The 22,421-nt window shown below is 41.0% G+C and overlaps 1 protein-coding gene across 2 annotated transcripts in view; it reads left to right on the top strand.

Annotated features, from left to right (window-relative positions):
• itga8 (integrin, alpha 8) overlaps nt 1-22,421 on the top strand; it is a 238,126-nt gene that overhangs the window by 128,374 nt on the left and 87,331 nt on the right. For both annotated transcript variants that reach the window (XM_055655720.1, XM_055655710.1), the window contains exons 18-22: nt 831-956; nt 15,915-15,982; nt 16,233-16,380; nt 19,044-19,136; nt 21,245-21,324. In XM_055655720.1, coding sequence (XP_055511695.1) covers nt 831-956; nt 15,915-15,982; nt 16,233-16,380; nt 19,044-19,136; nt 21,245-21,324 — 515 coding nt within the window. The remainder of the gene's footprint in view (nt 1-830; nt 957-15,914; nt 15,983-16,232; nt 16,381-19,043; nt 19,137-21,244; nt 21,325-22,421) is intronic.

Here is a 22,421-nt window from a genome sequence, read left to right as displayed (position 1 = left end):
CACTCCAGCAGCTGCCTCGGGTTTTGACTGGAGCATCCATCTGTTTCCTCCAATGTTGTTCATGTGGTGCAATGCGGGCCTGCTGAAATACTGCTGCAGTGGGAACACCTCTGACAGCAATTACCTCATGTTATCCTAACCCCATTTTTGCTTGTTTGTAGTGAAGAGTGGGATTCTTGTCTGCTTTCTCACTGTCTACGCCATCCATGTCCCGCATAATTTTATAAATTTCCAATAGCAATTACCTTGTAAAATGCTATCCCCATTCTAGTCTCCTTGTAACACAGAGTGGGATGCTTGGCTGCTCCACAGTGCCTGCATATTTATGCTTGTACGTATCTCAGGTATTCCTTTCCTTGTGTTTTTGCTTGTGAATTGTCAGTACCCTGTCACTTAAAATGTTTCAAAAGCTAGTGAAGCATTGAAATATCACAAAACTACCCAAAAGCTTTCAGAAATGTTGTTACCCACTTGCAATACTCCCCTTTAATTGAATACATCTTTTAAAATGCACCATTCATAAATATATTGTTAATATGTTATATCTTTAAGTGTGGAAAATTGTCTTCATAGAAACCATGCAAGTCAGTCAGATGAGCTCTGATAATAACCAAAACTCTGTTTTGACTTACAAAGGACAAATGAAAATGTCAAATAATTCCATGCTACAGTATCCGTCAATGATCAATCTTCTTTTTATCACAATGTGCAGTTTGAAATGTATTTTAATGTTTAAATTCTACATAGCTGTTTAAAAACAAGATAATTGAATGTCACCAAATTTTGTGCAAATTGATGCTAATTTAAGTGTTTTTATTTATCTCTTTCAGGAAGTATTTCGTGACAAATTAACACCAATTACTGTGAGCTTAAATTACAGTTTGGATGAATCTCATACGTCAGGGAATCTTAAGCCAATAATTAACTATTACAGTGAAACGTTCCTTCAGAAAGTGGTGAGAACAAATATTTACTATTTAGTTCAATCTATTGTTCGATGTATTGTGGGTCATATTTAAAGCTGTGTGTTAATCATTTTTTCTCTGTTTTCATGATTGACCTGAGTCTTAAAATACATAGGTAAAATTGGAAATAGTTACCTGCATAAGATTGTGAAGGTTTTATCAAGTGTAAATATGGTTTCATCCTGAGCATGAGAATGAAAATGAAAACTAAATGAGCAACAACAGTGTATGTTATTCCAGGAAGCTTAACATCTACAGGTAAAATAACTGTATGTATGTGTCAATTATGTAGTTGTGTGGAATGAGAAAATATGGCCACAATCCCCCTCATTAACCGATTTTCCCTAGGAGACCTTTTTTTTAAATAGATAATTGCTCTTAACAGATGCAATGCTTTCATTGCATTGCTAATCCATCTGGAAGAATTATGGTTATTATTTTGCCAGGGTAAGTATGTGCCTTTAGCAAAGACTTTAAAATGAGTGAATTAACTAAATTTCATTAGTGATAATCCATTATATTTGTCTAAATCCAATCTAGATGGGAATTTGGGCAATGCTTACACCAATAAACACATTGCATCATTGTCAGTGAAGTACTGGGTTCATAGATTTTGTCTGAAGTATAATTACCAAGAGGCAGAGACCCCTGCAACTACACTTCCTGGAACTTGTCATTTGTGGCTCCACAGAGATTTGTGAATACCACCTATGCACCAATTTCTGCTGCTGTGCTTCCAAGTAAATGCTAAATGCAATGTTCTGCTTAAATTCTACATGCAAAAATGTTACCACAAGCATGCTGCTAGTGAAGTCTGCAATTGTAGCAAATCCCTTGGTATTGTTAGCTACGGAACAATAATCAGCTGCATTGTGGTTCAATTAACAGAAGGAATCTAAAGTAATAATTGTGAACACATTATCTAAATTGTTTCTGTTGGGATATGGCATAGTACAGGATGGGGCCTTCAGTATTCACTGTCATTTATTCCTTGCATTCATTCATTCATTCATTGATTTAAGTGCCATGTGGTATCTGGTACCCTTGTTATATTCAAAAGATTAACAAGAGAGGACAGGACAGTTTTTTTGTGTAAGAAGGAACTGCAGATGCTGATTTAAACCGAAGATAGACACAAAAATCTGAAGTAACTCAGCAGGACAGCATCTCTGGACAGAAGGAATTTGTCTGAGGAAGGGTCTCGACCAGAAACATCACCCGTTCCTTCTCTCCAGAGATGCTGCCTGTCCCGCTGAATTACTCCAGTTTTTTGTGTCCTAGGACTGTTTTTTTGTTTGACAGGCCAGTCTTTATCACCCAGAGGATGTTTTCCTCAAAAAGATAGACATAAAGCGCTGGAGTAACTCAGTGAGTCAGGCAGCAGCTCTGGAGAAAAAGGATGGGTGATGTTTCAGGATGGGACCCTTCTTCAGAAGATAGTTTCCGACTTGAAACGTCACCCATCCTTTTTCTTCAGAAGAAGGGTCCCAACCCGAAATTTCTCCCATCCTTTTTCTCCAGAGTTTCTGCCTGACGTGCTGGATTACTAAAGCACTGTGTGTCTATTTTTGGTGTATCCGAACATCTGCAATTCCTTTCTACACAGTATATTTACCTAAAATGGCTTTTACAGAAGGCTCTCTCTGCTTTTGATTGCTTTAAAAATCTGACTTTAGAGAGATCAAGTGTCAGAAATATCAAACAAGAGAATTACAGAAACATCCTTAAACTCCTCTCCAAAATTAAAATTGCCTAGCTTATTCTACTTCAATGCAAGCTGTCTTATGGATTGGCATTAAGTGTGGTAAATCTATGAAAAAACATATGTGACATTGCTGACACCACATGTCTTCTTATTTACAACTCGGAGATCACATTTCAAGAAATAATGCTATCATGGTGACCAATGTTGAAAAGTTATTTGGTGATAAACCTTCATGTCACCATGGTCATTTTGACATGAGATATTGGAGTTTCTTCTCAACACCCTTATCCTTCCTTAGAAACGGGAGTAGTTTAAAAATATATATAGTTTTAGTTAGTTCGAGGCTATTTTCAAATCAGTAGCTACATCCTGTAGCCGTGGCTAGTTGTTTCAAGAGGAATTATTGGCTGTTAGTCACTGGCACCCTCTTGCTCCTTCCTTAATCACCTCATTAACTTGGGCTTCATGTGGACAGACTTCAAAGAGTCCTGGGAAATCCCAAAGGCATTAACTAATTTTTTTGCCTGTTTTTCTCTTGGCTAGGGAAAGTTAAAATTGGATGGAAATTTCAATTTAGGCTGAATTCTGATTATTTGATTTATTTGCCTTTTGTTGACTGGATTGATAAAAAAAATCCAACATTGCGTAACTCTTTTGAATATCTCTCTGGTTTAAACAATTCATAACTAAACTGTTTGGCATTGATTAAGGTACAAATCCAAACTAAATCTTGCTGGAATCCATTCATCACACCCGCACATTGGCGTGATAACACATCTTTTGATGTGTTGGCATAAAATACCCGTCAACAGAAGATGCCAACCATTATAAATCATTAAACACCGATCGCTATGATCATTAGTAGCTTTGATCTTTAAAAGAGTAAACAACAAACTGCTTGGTGAATTCAGCGAGTCAAGCAGCATCAGTAGAAGCTAGGGGTGGTTGCAACATTACTGAGAATACAGTGAGAAGATAATATACTGGTGAGAGGGAGGGATGAGACTGGGCTTGTATTCACTGGAATTTAGAAGGATGAGAGGATATCTTATAGAAACATATAACATTCTTAAGGGATTGGACTGGCTAGATGCAGGAAAAATGTTCCCGAATTTGGAGGCGTCCAGAACCAGGGGTCACAGTTTAAGCATAGGGGCAGTTGACTTCTTTCACCTAGAGAGTTGTGAATCTGTGGAATTCTCTGACACATAGGGCAGTGAAGGCCAATTCACTGGATGTATTCAAGAGAGAGTTAGATAGAGCTCTTCGGGTTAACGGAATCAAGGGATATGGGGAAGAAATCAGGAACAGGGTACTGATTTTGGATGATCAATCATGATCATATTAAATGGTGGTGCAGGCCCGAAAGGCCGAATGGCCTACTCCTGCACTTATTTTTTATGTTTCTATGGGACAGAGGTTGGTAGGTGAACCATATGAGTGGGGAGATGTGTAGGAAGGGACTGCAGATGTTGGTTTAAACTGAAGATCGGTTCAAAAAAGCTGGAGTAACCTCTTTCTCATAAAAACATAGAGCAGATAGAAATGGTGTATGTTTTATAACAATATATGACAAATTTGCTAAAACTGTATTTCCTTCCTGGCTGGGTTTTTCCAGCAATTTCTGTTATATTTCATTTTTTTCCAATAATTAATGTACCTCCCAATTATCCAGGTTTCCTCCATTTCCCTTCACACCTTGAGATAATAAATATTTGACTCTACTCTAAGCATTGCCGTTGATTTAAAATAACCTTTTTGGAACAGCATTTCTACAATTTCAAAATTGATTACATCATTCCCTGACTACCTTGTCAGCATCCTTATTGTTTCGATCACCCATTATAAGGATTTTTATCTTTGGGAATACTATTTGAGTTTATCCGGTCTCTACAGCTAAATCGCCTTGAGTTTCCTAGTTAATCATTCCTGACATTTTCTCAAAGCCAGCTCTTTTGTCCTACATCTCTCAGAATAATGCTCAGTTCATCCACTTTATATAATAATGTATTGTTTATGCAACCAATATCATTGATAACATTTCAGGTGATCATAGGCATCTATTCCACATGCTGCCAAGCCTATTAAGTATTTCCAGCATTTTCTATTTTTGTTAAGTTATTCAGAATCTCTTGCCTTAACTATACGAAGGGCCTCAGAAGAAGGCCTTGACAATTTACTGAAATCCCACTTAATGGAACAGTACAGTACAGGAACAGGACGCTTGCCCACAATGTCTGTGCCAACCTTGATGCCAAGTTAAAATATTCTCCTTTGCCTGCACGTGATCCATATCTAAGGTCGCCAAATTTCTCACTCCCAAATAAGTGACAAAAGGTCAAAATACGGGACAAATTGAAGAAGAAGAGGATTTGAAATGAAGAGGATTTCCAAAGTCTACAGAGTGATTTAGGCCATTTGGAAAAATGGGCTGAAAGATGGCAGATGGAGTTTAATGCTGATAAATGTGAGGTGCTACACCTTGGCAGGACAAATCAAAATAGGACGTACATGGTAAATGGTAGGGAATTGAAGAATACAGTTGAACAGAGGGATCTGGGTATAATCGTGCATAGTTCCTTGAAGGTGGAATCTCATATAGATAGGGTGGTAAAGAAAGCTTTTGGTATGCTAGCCTTTATAAATCAGAGCATTTAGTATAGAAGCTGGGATGTAATGTTAAAATTGTACAAGGCATTGGTGAGACCAAATCTGGAGTATGGTGTACAATTTTGGTCGCCCAATTATAGGAGGATGTCAACAAAATAGAGAGAGTACAGAGGAGATTTACTAGAATGTTGCCTGGGTTTCAACAACTAAGTTACAGAGATAGGTTGAATAAGTTAGGTCTTTATTCTCTGGAGCGCAGAAGGTTAAGGGGGGGACCTGATAGAGGTCTTTAAAATGATGAGAGGGATAGACAGAGTTGATGTGGACAAGCTTTTCCCTTTGAGAATAGGGAAGATTCAAACAAGAGGACATGACTTCAGAATTAAGGGACAGAGGTTTAGGGGTAATATGAGGGGGAACTTCTTTACGCAGAGAGTGGTAGCGGTGTGGAATGAGCTCCCAGTGGAAGTGGTGGAGGCAGGTTAATTGGTATCATTTAAAAATAAATTGGATAGGCATATGGATGAGAAGGGAATGGAGGGTTATGGTATGAGTGCAGGCAGGTGGGACTAAGGGGAAAAAAATGTGTTCGGCATGGACTTGTAGGGCCGAGATGGCCTGTTTCCGTGCTGTAATTGTTATATGTTATATGTTATATGTTATATGTAAATTCCCAACAGCAATTTGTTGACCGAATCTTCTGTGGCTGGGTGAATGATGAGTGGGCCCGGGTGCTGGACTGCATACAAAGCCCAGCCGGCGGGCCAGCTGCGGAGTTTTGGCCTGCGTGACGTCACATGCATAGTCCGGCACCCCATCCTACTCATGAACGAATGATCGGCCATGAGAAGGTGGGGTGGTCTGAAGGTGGACAGCTGGCTGGGTTGCCGGCCGATGGGGCCACGGGCGAGGCGCTGCTGCTGCACTCCATGGCTGGACTATGTCGGGACGGGTGAGGCGGGGCCGGATGTGGCACTCCGACCCGACAGTCCCCTCGACCCGAGTAGCAGCAGTCATATACGGGACAAGGACGGTCCTGTACGGGACAAACTAATTTAGCCCAAATAAACAGGATGTTCCGGCTAATACGTCGGCAACCCTATCCATATCCCTCCATTCCCTCAATATCCACGTGCCTATCCAATAGTCACTTAAATGTCACGATCGTGTAAGCCTCCATCACCATGCCTGGCAGTGCATTCCAGACGCTCACTACCCTCTGTGTAATAAAAAACTTGCCCCGCATATCTCCTTTAAACATTGCTCTGTACCACCTTAAATCTATGCCCTCTGGCCTTTGACAATTCCACCCTGTGAAAAAAAAATCTGAATGCCTACCCTATCTAGGCCTCCCATCATTTTATATGCTTATATAAGCCCTCCCGCAGTTTCCAACGTTCCAGAGAAAATGATTGATATAAAGTAATCATGCTTATATTGGAGCTATATGTGAATGTTCAAATATGTTTGTTCCAGCCACTCAAACCGTGTTGTGTGTGTGTGTTCTAAGTAGCTTCATCAATAGTGTTGTGTTGAAATGTGATATCGGAAATGTAGTGAAGAAACATGACCGCTGTCAGGATTTCAAGGCCCCCTCTCCATCTTTGTCATGGCAAAGTGGTTGCAGTGAGATTTTTCTATTCTTCTTGGTGCGGTTCAGGATAGAGTTCAATAAATATGTGTGACATTTAAAAACAAATTTGCACAAGTGCCAGCACACATTGTTCTGTTTATCGCAAGGAATTTCCTTAAATTGGGGGAATAAGAGGAGGTGGAGGGGATGGCAGCAGCAGGTGTGTTGGTTAGCTACATCAAATTCAGATGTGGACCTACCAATGTCTACACTGGTGGGATCCCTGACTTAACACATTTCCAAAAGATGGTTTTCATTTATTGAAATGATTGGTATTTACTACGTTTAACATGGTAAGCAGAAGGCAGTTCACTTGCATTTTCTGATTCAGTCTATTGTGAGAAATAAGTGATCTCCATGGAAACCTGGCCTTGTGGTTGGCATAGACACCGCAGTCCGAAGTGTCCCTTCCTGTGCTGTATTTGGATGTCAAGGACAATTAAACTTTGAGTCGATGTTAGCAGGGTATTCTTTTCACTATATTACTGCTCAGAATTAAAGTTACCCTCGGCAGTTTTCTAAAATGTTAAATGTAGGATAATAAATACACAGGAATCTCTTCCACTTAATTACATACCTCCAGTTGTTCCCAACTTGTGTACCTCTGAACCTTACTTTGTTTGAGCATCTCTTCCTCCAACCAGCTTTTCACTTTCTTCCATTTTTTTCACATATTTATATGAAAATGAAATAAACTGCAGATTTAGCACATAAAAAGTATTTCCAGCATCTTCTACTCTCATATTTCAGAGAATATATTGATACTCTTAATGCACAGCTAATGGTCACATTTTGCCTTAAATTTTGCCTTTATGATTTTTTGTATCACATTATTTCTAATGATTGTTTCATAGTAGATGTACTCTTAATCTAGCGGCAATTGTTCTGGAAACCCCCTAAGGCAGAGTATCCATGTTTCATAGAGTGTAGAACAGTACAGCACAAGAATGGGCCTTTTAGAAACAGAAACATAGAAGGCCCATTCCTGTGCTGGCCCACAATAGACACATAAAGCTGGAGTAACTCAGCAGGACAAGCAGCATCTCTGGAGAGGTAAAATGGGTGACGTTTTGGGTCGAGACCCTTCTTCAGACTCAACCCAAAATGTCATCCATTCCTTCTCTCCAGAGATGCTGCCTGTCCCACTGAGTTATTCCTGCTTTTTGTGTCTATCTTCGGTTTAAACTAGCATCTGCAGTTCCTTCCTACACATTTGGCCCACAATGTTTTTATCGAACATGATGCCATGTGAAACTAAACTCATCTGCCTATACATGATCCATATTCCTTTATTTCTTGCACTTCTAAAACAGCCTCCTAAATGCCACTATTGTATCTGCCTCCACCTCCAGCCTGGCAATGTATTCCAGGCCCCCACCCCTCTCTGAGTAAAAAAAACCCGCCCTGTACATCTCCATGAAAATTTAAATACTTTATTGAATTGAATACTTTATTGTTACACGTGACAAGTTACAGTGAAATTCTTTGCTCGCATACCACGTTCCCCTTGTTCTCCCCCCCTCTTCCCTCCCTCCACAGCAGTCCCAGAACGCCAGGTCCTCCTTTGTTCCTTCCCTTGGCAGCGGCGTCCTCACTTCCACACGTCCATCCTCCTCTGTCAGTCGGCGCCATCGTCGGCCGTCGCATCGACCTCGCCACTAACGCTGCAGGGTGGGTGGGGGGGGCGAGCTCTCGCCTTATAGCTATGCCATTGGGACATTTCCACCCTGGGAAAAAAGGTTCTGCCTGTATACCCTTGACGAACTTTTATCAAGATTCTCTTTATCCTTTCCTCGTGGTTTGATCCATCTGTGTTGAACTTCATGGTCAACCTTTCATTTTTATACTACTCGGTTTATCAGCACTCTGTCTTCTTTCATATCTTGTCCATTGTTCCAGTTAACAATATTCTCCATCACTCAACTCTTTAACTTAATTTTAACTCTGCTGCCTCTTTGTTATATATGTCGACAGCTTTCAAATCACATTCACTGAATGCTCACAACCTCTAATACTCCTGTGGTAGAGTAAATAAAACATTTCATCTGTGAAGAGAAAAACAAAGTTAACTTTTCAGGATTGGGTCCTTTGTGTAGAACAGGAAGAAAGCTAGAGATGCAGAAAATAGATTTTACCCTTCATAAATCCATGCCAGCTTTCTCGAATCAATTAAAATATTTTAAAGGTATTTAATCAATCCTATTATTCATAGACTCTGGTATTTACAGACATGAGGCTAGTTGGAACATAGAACAGTACAGCACAGGAACACGCCCTTCGACCCACAATGTCTCTGTCGAACATGATGCCCATTTAAACTACACATCTGCCTGCACATGGTCTATATCCCTCTGTTTCCTGCCATCCATGTGTCTATCTAAATGTCTGAAGTGTTGCTGTCATCTGTTTCCACCACTTCCCCAGGCTCCTACCATTCATTGAATATAATTTTAATCTTGAGCAGTAAAACTATGAAATAAATTCCCTGGTAATTTTGAATCCCTGGTATCCCTGGAAGTTTCATTTCCATTGACATCCAGAGTTTCATCCCGATCAGATCAGATTCAGATTCAATTTTAATTGTCATTGTCAGTGTACAGTACAGAGACAACGAAATGCATTTAGCATCTCCCTTGAAGAGCGACATAGCAAACGATTTGAATAAAAAAAAAAAAATAATAAGTGTCCGGGGGGGGGGGGGGGGGGGGGGGGAGGTGGTGATTGGCAGTCACCGAGGTACGTTGTTTAGTAGAGTGACAGCCGCCGGAAAGAAGCTGTTCCTTGACCTGCTGGTTCGGCAACGGAGAGACCTGTAGCGCCTCCCGGATGGTAGGAGGGTAAACAGTCCATGGTTGGGGTGAGAGCAGTCCTTGGCGATGCTGAGCGCCCTCCGCAGACAGCGCTTGCTTTGGACAGACTCAATGGAGGGGAGCGTGGAACCGGTGATGCGTTGGGCAATTTTCACCACTCTCTGCAATGCCTTCCGGTCGGAGACAGAGCAGTTGCCATACCATACTGTGATGCAGTTCCCAATCCATTTCTATGGAGATCACTTACTTCCCATGGCAAATGAAGCTGTTTCTCGGTTTTCAGACTCCTACACCTTCTTCCTGATCGCAGGAGTGAAATGAGAGTGTGGCCAGGGTGGTGTGGGCCCTTGATGATACTGACTGCCTTTTTGAGGCAGCGCCTCCTATAGATCTCAACGATGGTGAGGGGGTCAGTATGTGTGATGGACCGGGCAGTGTCTACCATTTCTTGTAATCTCCTTCATTCCTGGGCATTTGAGTTGCTGAACCAGACCTGCAACCCCGAGGGTTCTGTATAGGAAGGAACTGCAGATGCTGGTTTACACCGAAGACAAACACCAAATGCTGAAGTAACTCAGCGGGATCTCTGGAGAGAAGGAATGGCTTGAGATCCTTCTTCAGATAGAGAGTCAGTGAAGAGGGAGACTAGAGATATGGAAGGGTAAGGTGTGAAATCTTACCCTTCCATAAGATAGGGACACATCAAAAGAGTTCCTCATGCTGCTGTTGCTTCCTCCCACGTTCCATTAGTATGTTGTTTGTTAGGGTAATCGATGACTGGTATATTACCGTGCCATCAGGAAATGTGAGGAGATGGATTGTGCATGAAAGAAGGGTTGAAAAATGGAGGTCACAAATTAAACTAAAAGATAAGAGAATTAAATAAAACAGGCGTAGAATGATGTGGACCAGCTTTTCCCTTTGAGAATAGGGAAGATTCAAACAAGAGAACATGACTTCAGAATTAAGGGACAGAAGTTTAGGGGTAACATGAGGGGGAACTTCTTTACTCAGAGAGTGGTAGCGGTGTGGAATGAGCTTCCAGTGGAAGTGGTGGAGGCAGGTTCGTTGGTATCATTTAAAAATAAATTGGATAGACATATGGATGAGAAGTGATTGGAGGGTTATGGTATGAGTGCAGGCAGGTGGGACTAAGGGAAAAAAGTTGTTCGGCACGGACTTGTAGGGCCGAGATGGCCTGTTTCCGTGCTGTAATTGGTATATGGTTATATGGTTATATTAATTCACAAGTCGGGCAGTAGCTGTGGAGAGAAAAATGTTTCCAGCTGATGATCTTAGTGCAGATAGAACAGTGAAACATATCACATTTGACTGGTGTATACAACCACCATTCCCTGGTCTCCCTTCAAGTAACAAATACCCTTAACCTAGAAATAAATCAATTTTCTTCATTGTTCAGTCAATCTCCCAAAACCTATCCAATAACACTGCGGAAGTAGAGTTTAGAGTTTTTCATAGTTTAATTTATTATTGGCACGTGTACTGAGGTACAGTGAAAAGCTTTTGTTTTCCTGCTATCCAGTCAGCATAAAAACTATACATGATTACAATCAAGCCGTCCACAGTGTACAGAAACAGGGTAATGAGTATAACATGTTGTGCAAGATGAAGTCCAGTAAAGTCTGATTAAAGATAGTCCGAGGGTCTCCAACGAGGTTGTTGGTAGCTCAGGATCACTCTCTAGTTGATGATAAGATGGTTCAGTTGCCTGATAACAGCTGAAAGAAACTGTCCCTAAATCTCGGGGTATGCGTTTTCACACTTCTGTACCTTTGTATCTCTTGTACCCTCTGATATTGCAAGAAGACTTAAGTAATTCCCTTGCCTTATTATTAGTTCTCAGTCCATTAGTTTTTGCTGATATTCCACTTAAAGTTCACAAATTAACTCATTTAATCATTCATTCATTGCATGATGGGAGTAGGGAGAAGAGTGAGTAGACCGGTGGGTGAGACTCATCCTTGAAAATGCCGAGGCAGCATGAAGTGTAGATAGAGTCAATGGAAGACAGATTGGTTAGGGTGATGGTCTGGGCTACGTCCACAAATCTCTGCAATTTCTTGTGGTCTTGGATGGAGCTGTTCCCAAACTATGCTGTGATGCATCCCGATAAAATGCTCTCCATGGCGCATCTGTAGTTTCATTGTGTGGACTGCAACAGTAAGCTACAGTATCTACACACGACATCCTATTCAACTCCAGTTAGTGATAGCAAATAAACCCTGACCTTGTCAAAGAAATCACATCCTGCGAATAAATATATTAAAAACTGTAGTTCATTTCTGCTGTTGTGGCATAACATTGGTACACAAAAGCACAGAGCCAAAAATTTGGGGGAAATAAATTATTTTCTGTTATTGCAAGAAGACTTAAGTAATTCCCTGTGCTTATTATTAGTTCTCAGTCCATTAGGTTTTGTTGATATTCCACTTAAAGTTCACAAATTAATTTGACATAGTTATAATGTTCGGTTATGATTTATTACCATTGCCATTGCTAATATATACATCAGCAAAGAACATGAGCTGGGTTTCTCACTGTTTAATAAATTTACTTATCATAATTACATCAGAGGATTGTTTCAAACAATTTTTTGCTGGACCTGTCAGAACGTTTAATATATTTCTCTTACATACCTTTCAGATTTACAACCTTGCATGCAATATTTCGTTTTTCCTGCAGTTTTTTTTACTAAAGAGAGGCCTTACTTCTCACTGCACTTTTGTTTAACTCTGGCTTCAGAAGTCTTATATATAGTTCTACAGTTGTTACTGTTAGCATAATAATAAAATACCTTTAATTAAGACATGCAGTGCAAAAAGATGCAATCAAAAACGATTAAAGAGTGTGCTTTAAAAAGAAATAAGCTTAGGGAAAGCTGTTATTGATTACATTTATATGCTGTTGACACAGTTCAGATTTTGGAAGTACTTTGTTTAATTGTTTTACACCTTTCAGATGTAGCAATTGAGATTACCTAAATGCAATTATAAGTTCATATGTGAGAAATGGGTTTAGTTAAAAAAGATTTCCAACATGAAACCAATTAATTGGATTCATTCAAAAGAGAGTTAGATGTTCTGAGGGCTAGAGAGTTCTGAGGGCTAGCGGAATCGAGGTATATGGGGAGGAGGCAGGAACGCGGTACTGATTGTGGATGATCAGCCATGATCATATTGAATGGCGGTGCTGGCTCATATTGAATGGCCTACTCCTGCACCTATTTTATATGTATCTATGTTATTAAAACTTCATGGGCATAATATGGAGGTACACTTTTGGGAGGATATTTCACTGAAACTACATTGATTCAATTAAAATTTTCAATTAAGAAAATTCACTGTGGATTAAAAAGATCTAAAGGTGGGAAAGGTTTTTTTGGTTGCAGATTATATCACTTTCAAGGAAAACAAACAGGACATTTGCGATCACAAATCATAAAACACAATGCAATTGAAAAGTTAGCGTACCCTTGCACAGTTCCAGTTTTTACTGATTGAGCTTTTTTTTAATTGGAGGCATGAGACACTGGGAAGCTATTCCAATAAGCCAGTCACCGGAAAGTGAACCCAAGAAGACTCTTTTGTTCTTTCCCAATTTTATTGGGAAGGCACAGTGTCACGGCGGTAGAGTTGCTGCCTCACAGCGCCAGAGACCCGGGTTCAATCCCAACTACGGGTGCTGTCTCTACGGCGTTTCCACGTTCTCCCTGTGACCATGTGGGTTTTCTCCAAGTGGTCTGGTTTCCTCCCACATTCTAGAGACATGCAAGTTTGTAGATTAATTGGCTTCTGTACAATTGTCCCTAGTGTGTAGGATGCAAAAGTGGGACAACATAGAACTGGTGTCAGGATGACCATTGGTCAGCGTGGACGTCGTGATCCTGTTTCCATGCTGTATCTCTAAACTAAACTAAACTTAATGCAGAAGCAGTATGTCAACTAAGCTGGCGCAAATCCCACAAATGATTTATTTTCTTGTTTGTTGTAGAATCTGTAACATTCTGCCAAAGTATGTGGATGCATATCATTGTAGCCAAATTTGAGAGTTGTGTTTATACTATTCCCCATGATGGGTTTTATGACTCTTGCAAAATAAATTGTTTTTGGACACATGATATCCTTAAGTTGCTGTTCAAAAAGTTGGAATCTGGAGCAAGACCACGGCATATGTAAAAGTGTGCATTTTAGGAAGTAGCCCTTCCAATGTTTCTCTGATGAACGGGGCTGTAATTTATGGGATGTAATGTTTTTGTGGTATTTGAAACACAGCGAGTGTTTCAATTTGGATCACTTTGGTTTCCTGTATTTTGCTATATACAGAGCTCAGCAACATTTATTTTCAACTAATTCCCATTTCTGTTTTAGGTAGGTGAGATCTTTCTTACTGGTGAAAGCTTAGCTCTGGGGAGAAAAAGATTGATTAATGCTTGAGTTTTGTGCTTGTCAGCGATTAGCCAATATCATCAAAAAGCTGCATATTATTTTATGAGGGAAACTCCTGTGTTGGCTCATTCAATCAATTGTACGCATCATTGATGGTAGATAAGTAAAAGGTCATTGTGTGAATGTAGCGAGGTTATGTGAGGAAAGAAGATTTACTGAAAGTAAACTTAAATGCCTTGGATTATAAACAGGCCAATAAATTGTTTAAGTTGAACTTATTCTAACTTTTGGCATTCGGCTGACTACCAAATGTTTGTGGAATTTTCTTAGTTCTACTCAATGGCAAAAATCAGAAAGCTTAATTCTTACAATATCGAGTCAAACACTTTTAGCTGAGTTTAAAAAAAACAATTGAAGCATAATTTCTGGAACCGATAATAGAGAGGATTTTTCCACCAGAACAAAAGGACGTTCCTTTAGGAAGGAGATGAGGACACATTTCTTTAGTCAGAGGGTGGTGAATCTGTGGTATTCATTGCCACAGACAGCTGTGGAGGCCAAGTGAAGAGATATTTTTAAGGCGGAGATTGACCGATTATTGATTAATATGGGTGTCAGGGGTTATGGGGCGAAGGAAGGAGAATGGGCTGTTTACTGTTTGAGTATAAGAGCAGGGAGGTTCTACTGCAGTTGTACAGGGTCTTGGTGAGACCACACCTGGAATATTGTGTACAGTTTTGGTCTCCTAATCTGAGGAAATACATTCTTGCCATAGAGGGAGTACAGAGAAGGTTCACCAGACTGATTCCTGGGATGGCAGGACTTTCATATGAAGAAAGACTGGATAGACTCGGCTTGTTCCCGATGTTGAGGAAGTCCAGGACAAGGGGTCACAGCTTAAGGATAAGGGGGAAATCCTTTAAGACCGAGATGAGAAAAACGTTTTTCACACAGAGAGTGGTGAATCTCTGGAACTCTCTGCCACAGAGGGTAGTTGAGGCCAGTTAATTGACTATATTTAAGAGGGAGTTAGATGTGGCCCTTGTGGCTAAAGGGATCAGGGGGTATGGAGATAAGGCAGATACGGGATACTGAGTTGGATGATCAGCCATGATCATATTGAATGGCTGTGCAGGCTCGAAGGGCCGAATGGCCTACTCCTGCACCTATTTTCTATGTATCTATGTACACGCTAGAATTTAGAAGATTGAGGGGGGATCTTATAGAAATTTACAAAATTCTTAAAGGGTTGGACAGGCTAGATGCAGGAAGATTATTCCCGATGTTGGGGAAGTCCAGAACAAGGGGTCACAGTTTAAGGATAAGAGGGAAGTCTTTTAGGACTGAGATGAGAAAAATCATTTTTTACACAGATAGTGGTGTATCTGTGGAATTATCGGCCACAGAAGGTAGTTGAGGCCAGTTCATTGGCTATATTTAAGAGGGAGTTAGATGTGGCCCTTGTGGCTAAAGGGATCAGGGGGTATGGGGAGAAGGCAGGTATGGGATACTGAGTTGTATGATCAGCCATGATCATATTGAATGGTGGTGCAGGCTCGAAGGGCAAAATGGCCTACTCCTGCACCTATTTTCTATGTTTCTATGTTTCAATGGGGTTGAGAGGGAAAGTTAGATCAGCCGTGATTGAATGGCAGAGTAGACGATGGGCTGAATGGACTAATTTTGCTCCTAGAATTTATGAACTTTGTATTGTTCATGGTAGTTTCCATATGAATAATAGTACATGCTAGACTTTATCATTCCAACCATTATTTTATCCCACAGGCACATATTCTACTGGACTGTGGAGAAGACAATGTTTGCGTCCCAGCCCTTAAGCTTTCAGTTGTTCCGTAAGTTGACGTTGACCATTATGCACGCTGTACATTTGTCTAAAGAGCTTTGGTATTTAAATAGTTAAATATTTGGGTTTTCATTGTGACTATGTGGTGATGATACATTTTTTTTTTCAATAAGGGTCCAAAGAAGTAATATCTTTATTATATGTGTAGCTTATTTGTGATGGTAAGTGCTGTGAATTTGATTGGAAGAAGGTAATGATTAAAACACACCGATGGTTAACTTTTTTTTACACCTTCACAGTGATACACATCAGGTAGTAATTGGAGATGAGAGCCCTCTCACTTTGATCATAAATGCCAGGAATGAAGGAGAAGGGGCCTACGAAACAGAACTCAATGTCATCATACCATCAGAAGCAGATTACATTGGGGTTGTTCGCAACATGGAGGTAATTAAAGAGAAACAGTAACATAGCAGGTGCATTACAAACTGGTAATCCAGAGGTTTGGACTAAAGACCTGGAGACATGAGTTTCTCATATTAACACCAGGGACATTTCAATTAATGGGTCCCTCATTAAGAAAAAGTTACTTTCACCAATCATGATTGGGTTGACCTGAAACCCATTTCCACCAGGGAATGAAATCTACCGTCCTTACCTAGTCTAGCCTACATATAATTCAATGCTAGTTGTTTTATTTTGCTGCTTTCTGGAATGGTCAAGCAAATCTCAGTTACAACTTCAAACCCTGAAGTCCAGAGACTTATGAAAGTGGATCATCATTATCAATTTTCCAAGAGCAGGAAATAGCTATAATATTCTGTATAGTTATGCCCACAAACTCTGAATATAAGATCATGTGATATGTGCTGAATTAGGCCATTCGGCCCATCAAGTCTATTCCGCCATTCAATCATGACAGATCTATCTCTCCCTCCTAACCCCATTCTCCTGCCTTCTCCCCATAGCCTCTGACACCTGTACTAATCAGGAATCTATCTATCTCTGCCTAAAATATATCCACTGACTTGGCGTCCGCTGCCGTCTGTGGTAAAGAATTCCACAGATTCACCACCCTCAGACTAAAGATTCCTCCTCATCTTCTTCCTAAATTAATTTCCTTTAATTCTGAGGTCGTGACCTCTAGTCCCAGACTCTCCCACTAGTGGAAACCATGTGCGGACGTGGCGTCGAAGGACGAGAAGTCGAAGCAAAGAAGTGGAAGCCAAGTAACCAAACGGAAACAAAGCCTACAAGCCAAATAACCGAAAGCGTACGAAGCCAAAAAGCCAACTAACCGAAAGGACAGGACGCCTAAAAGCCAACTTCCCGAAAGGGCAGGATGCCTAAAAGCCAACTAACCGAAAGGGTGGGATGTCAAAAAGGCAACTCACCAAAAGGCCACGATACCAAAATGCCAACTAACCAAAAGGCCATGTCGCCAAGAAGCCAACTCACCAAAAGGCCGCTGTGCCGAAAAGTCAAATAACGGACATGACGTCGCCAGGGGGCGGGACTTGTCAGTGATTGGTCCAGTCCCCTGCGTCCATCACATCACTGGCCAGGGGGGACGGAGGGTGGGGGTCAATTTCCCACACAAGACCTTCTGGGCTGGAGCTCCTTGGCCCAAACCAGTCTAGGCTGAGTTTACTGTTAGTAATACAACATCCAAGCAATTGTCAATCAATCAATCAATCAATCAATCAATCAATCAGTTTTATCATCCCCACAGTATTCATCAGGCTGGTGTAGGCCGCAGGCCATCCAAGATTTAAAGTTTGCGCCGCAGCCAGAAGCACCACAGACCGCAGGGCCGACAGACGAAGCTCCCCTCCAGGGGTGATGGTAAGTTGCCACCGCACCCGCGGTAGAAGTCGGCCGCGGGCCGGCCGATGTAGCTTCTTCCTCCCCCTGAGTCCCCAACGTGAGATCCCGGGCTGTAGACGCCGCGCCAGCTGGAGCTGTGCAGACCGCGGCTTCGGGCTGCCGGCTGCCGCGGGCCAGCGAAACGGAGTGCTCCCCTCCGGCGAGCCCCAGCGAGGGCTCGCCTGCTCCATGCTGAGAGTCCATGCTGCACCCACCGCTGAAGCCCCAGTCGCGTCTCCGGGAAAGGCCGCGCCGATCCTTGCTGTTAGGCCACGGGGGAGGCGACCTGGAAAAAGTCACCTCTCCGTGGAGGAGGCGACCAAAGCGGTTTCCCCCTACCCCCCCCACACCACCCCCCACACAAGACATACAGAGTAACATTAAAAACATACTTTAAACCATACTAAAAAAACAAAAAAAGCAAAGCAGAAAAAACCGGACACGCTGCTGACAGGGCGCCGGCTTGCTGCGCTCCCACCGAATTGTGTACATGTAATAGACAGTAAGGAAATATGATGGAGGATGTAAAATTGAACTGAAGGGCACTTACTTTATGGAACTGTACCTTTTTATGTTCAGTGATCGTTTCAAAACTAATAGAACAATGTGACAATTATTTTCTGAAAGATCATTACTTTGCATCACCTTATATTGTTGGAGTATATAGAGAATCATAATTCTTTCACAATGAGGTTTGCTATCCAAATATAATTTAAACAACCGTAGGGGCTAATGCTGTAACAAGTAATGATTACGATGTAGTTCTTTATTTTCCACCTTTAAAGAACTTTGATGCTTGCAACGTTTCCTGTGGTGCCAAATGTCCACACTTCTGTTGTGTTCCATGCTGGTTAATGTCCTGAAAACAATGCACATCAGGACCAGACCTAAGAATGCAGTTTGGAGACTTGAACAGTGCACCAGATACACTGAGTTCATGTAAAATGTGTGCGGCTCATGAGGCCCCTTGCCTAGTACTGCGTTTTTGTTTTTTTGGCCTGTTGGAAATAGCTTATGCTTTGGTTTCCACCTGTTTTATTGTACCTTTGCTGTTTAGTGGGAATGAAGTACAGGGTATTTCTTAAAATTACACCATCAACTGTATATGTCTATTTGTGTGTCACCTAATCTGGAACTATGTCTATCCAGAAAAAGTGCCTCTGAGTTTTTAATGCTGAAAAAAAAATCTTTCTGAAGTTGCACAAAGCTTATGGTTTTTTGACACCTTTTTCTTTGTCCCCCAGGCATTGAGCAAGCCAAGCTGTGCCCATAATGTAGAAAATTCAACTAAAATGCTTGTCTGTTATTTGGGAAATCCCATGGCAGCTGGAACCAATGTAAGTAAAAATAAAAGGCATTTAAAACGTATTCATCTTTTTTCACATGGTGGAAATGGTGAATTAAATGAGAAGCTATCACTGAACTGCATTTCCATATTAATATTTAAGATGTTTTTAGGTTTGTAAATTTATTGTGTGTACTGAAATACCAGAGAGGAACTTCAGACAAGTGTTTGGAAAGTATTGGCTCTGAATTGCATTTTGGCATCATTTGAGCTGGTTTCATAAGCTGGCACATTGTTTCTCTATTCCCATGCTATAAATAATTTGGCAAGCTTATTTTCACAATACTGTGCCCTTTATTAATGCAGCTATCATGACAGCATTACTTGCATTTGTGTCATATGAACCAAGTAAGCTTAATGTTCCCAGACTGTGTATCCAAACAAAAAATGAAACTTTTAAGTACTGTTTAATAACCTATTCACACTGAACAAATACCCTTGCCCCCCTTTTGGTATATTGATGTGGCCTTTTGAATGTGTATGACAGGATTACTGAACCAATGGCTTTCATCTAGCCATGTATAACCAAAATTTATGTTAAGAAATAAATATTTATAATTTACATATAATTAATATATATTATATATATTTATGTAATATATATTATTTAATATATAAATAAATATATACCAAATATATTTCTCTGAGCTCAAGTAGATTTAGACAATTGGTAAAGCAGACTCTGTGGCAAAAAGATAATAATTTCACCAGTTAAAGAGAATAGTTGACAGCAAGAATGCATTGGGTACATTATTTCAAGAGAATGTTATTGACCAAACTGTATGTCGTTTCCTGTTCTTGCTTCGCAGCTTTAAATTATATTGGGTGCAGCAAGTAGTTAGGATAATGTTGTGTGGCAGGCACTGTTTTTTTCTGTCAGTATTATGGGCGCAGAGGTGCTAAAGGTCCTGACGCGTATGAAGATAGACAAATCACCTGAGCTTGATCAGATATATCCGAGGACATTGTGGGAAGCTAGAGATTTATGAGTTGTCGTTAAATAGAGGCGAGATGTCGGAAGACTGGTGTGAGGACTGGTGGTCCTCTATTTAAGAAGGGCTGCAGGGAAATGAATGGGAACTACAAGCCAGTGAGCTTAATGTCTGTGGTCAGAAAGTTACTAGAGAGTATTCTGAGGGATAGGATATACAAGTATTTAGATAGACAAGGGCTGATTAGCGATAGTGAATGTGGTTTTGTAAGTGGGAGGTTGGGGCTCATTGGGTTTTTTGAGGATGGGACCAAAAAGGTCGATGAAGGCAGAGCTGTAGACATTGTAAACATGGATTTTAATCAGGCATTTGACAAGTTGCACATGGTAGGCTGTTGTGGAAGGTTCGATCGCATGGGATCCAAGGAGAGATAACTGAATTGATCGAAAATTGGCTTCTTGGAAGAAAGCAGAGGGTGATGGTGGAAGGTTGCTTTTTGGACTGGAGGCCTGTGACTAATAGTGTACCGCAGGGTTAGGTGCTGGGCCATTGCTGTTTGTCATCTATATCAATGATTTGGATGAGAACCTACATGACATGGTTAGCAAGTTTGCGGATGACACAAAAGTGGGTTATATTGTAGATAGTCATGATGATGTAGATAGTCATAGTTGTCAAAAATTGGTTGTCAAAAATTGCAGCAGGATCTTGATCAGTTGGGCAGGTGGGCTGAGGAATGGTTGATGGAATTTAATACAACAAAATGTTGAATTTTGGGAGCACTAACACAGGCATAACCTACACAGTGAACGGCAGGGCTTTGGGGAGTGTTGTAGAGCAGAGGGATCCAGGAGTATAGGGACACAGTTAATTGAAAGTGCCATCTCAGGTAGATAGGGTGGTCAAAAAGACTTTTCACATATTGGCCTTCATCCGTCAATGCATTGAGTAGAGAAGTTGGGAGGTCATGTTGCAGTTGTCTGAGACATTGGTGAGGCCGCATTTAGCGTATTGTGTTCAGTTTTGGACGTCATGTTATGGCATAGATATTGTGGTGGATTTAGTTTGTTTGGTGCCATTGTTTATTGCTGTGGCCCACAGCAGGAGTTGGACAGTAGCTCCAGCAGTTGTTGTTGGTTAATACCTTAATTTGTTTTCTTCTCTCCAGCTGTCAGTCGGGCTGCGTTTCTCAGTTCAACGCCTGGAGAAGGTAGATGTCAATCTCAGTTTTACCCTGCAGATCAAAAGGTGAGTCGTAAATCGGTCCCGTTGCCATCCATTGAAATTAAAATTAAAAAGAAGCTAAATGGCTTTCACTTGGTGAACTGGGATGAAATCTATCAATCTGCCTCAACTCAATGTGGACGACCTTCTGGAAGAATGCACTGTGCCCCACTTATCATCGGCACGTATCATAGAAACATAGATGTATACACAGCAAGTAAAGCAAGCCAAGTACACAGAGCTGCTCAGAAGCTTCTAAAATGTATCCCATATGGTGTTTAGATAGTGTTTAGAATTTGTGTGAGCAATTAATAAATGATCTTGTTTGGCAGAGAGTCGCAGAGAACGACTCTCATAAAAGTTCCATCATAACGGTTTTAAACAGCACGGAAACAGGCCATCTCGGCCCTAACAAGTCCATGTCGAACCCCTTAAAATTTTTTTTTCTATAAGATCCCCTCTCAGTCTCCCACCTGCCAAGTCTATCCAGTCTTTCTTCATAAACCCTCCAGGAATCAGTCTGGTGAACCTTCTGCACTCCCTCTATGGCCTATCCTTCCTCAGATTTTTAAATGATACCAATGAACCTGCCTCTCACCAAGACTCTGTCCACTGCAGGAACCTCCCTGCTCCTATACCAACACCTTTTGCAATATCAAACTCACAGCTAGTAAAGCAAGCCAAGTACACAGAGCTGCTCAGAAGCTGCTAAAATGTAATGGTGTTTAGATAGTGTTTAGAATTTGTGTGAGCAATTAATAAATGATCTTGTTTGGCAGTCGCAAGAACGACAACTGAACTTTTAAACAAATTTTTATTCGGAAATTCACTCTTCAGTGTACAGGTTCTCTTGACACGTCTGGCCACAACGGTGGTCAGTGCTGAACTGCCGCGCGAAAACAAGCTGCCCCTCCCGAGTCACGTGACCGCGGCTTCCGAACGCCGGGTTCGATACCTTCGTGCGCCAGCAGGCACCGCTACACTTGCACCATTTTAGAACCTCTTCATCTCCCTCTCTATTTCGCTTTAACGTTTTTACTATTCCGGTTTTCATTGTATGATTAGAATTACCCATTTTTGTAATCTCCCTTCTTATTTTCACCGCATAGTGTCTTATATAA

This window comes from Leucoraja erinacea, chromosome 2 (assembly GCF_028641065.1).
Source record: "Leucoraja erinacea ecotype New England chromosome 2, Leri_hhj_1, whole genome shotgun sequence".
NCBI lineage: Eukaryota > Metazoa > Chordata > Chondrichthyes > Rajiformes > Rajidae > Leucoraja > Leucoraja erinaceus.
This window is presented reverse-complemented; position numbering and strand designations above follow the sequence as displayed.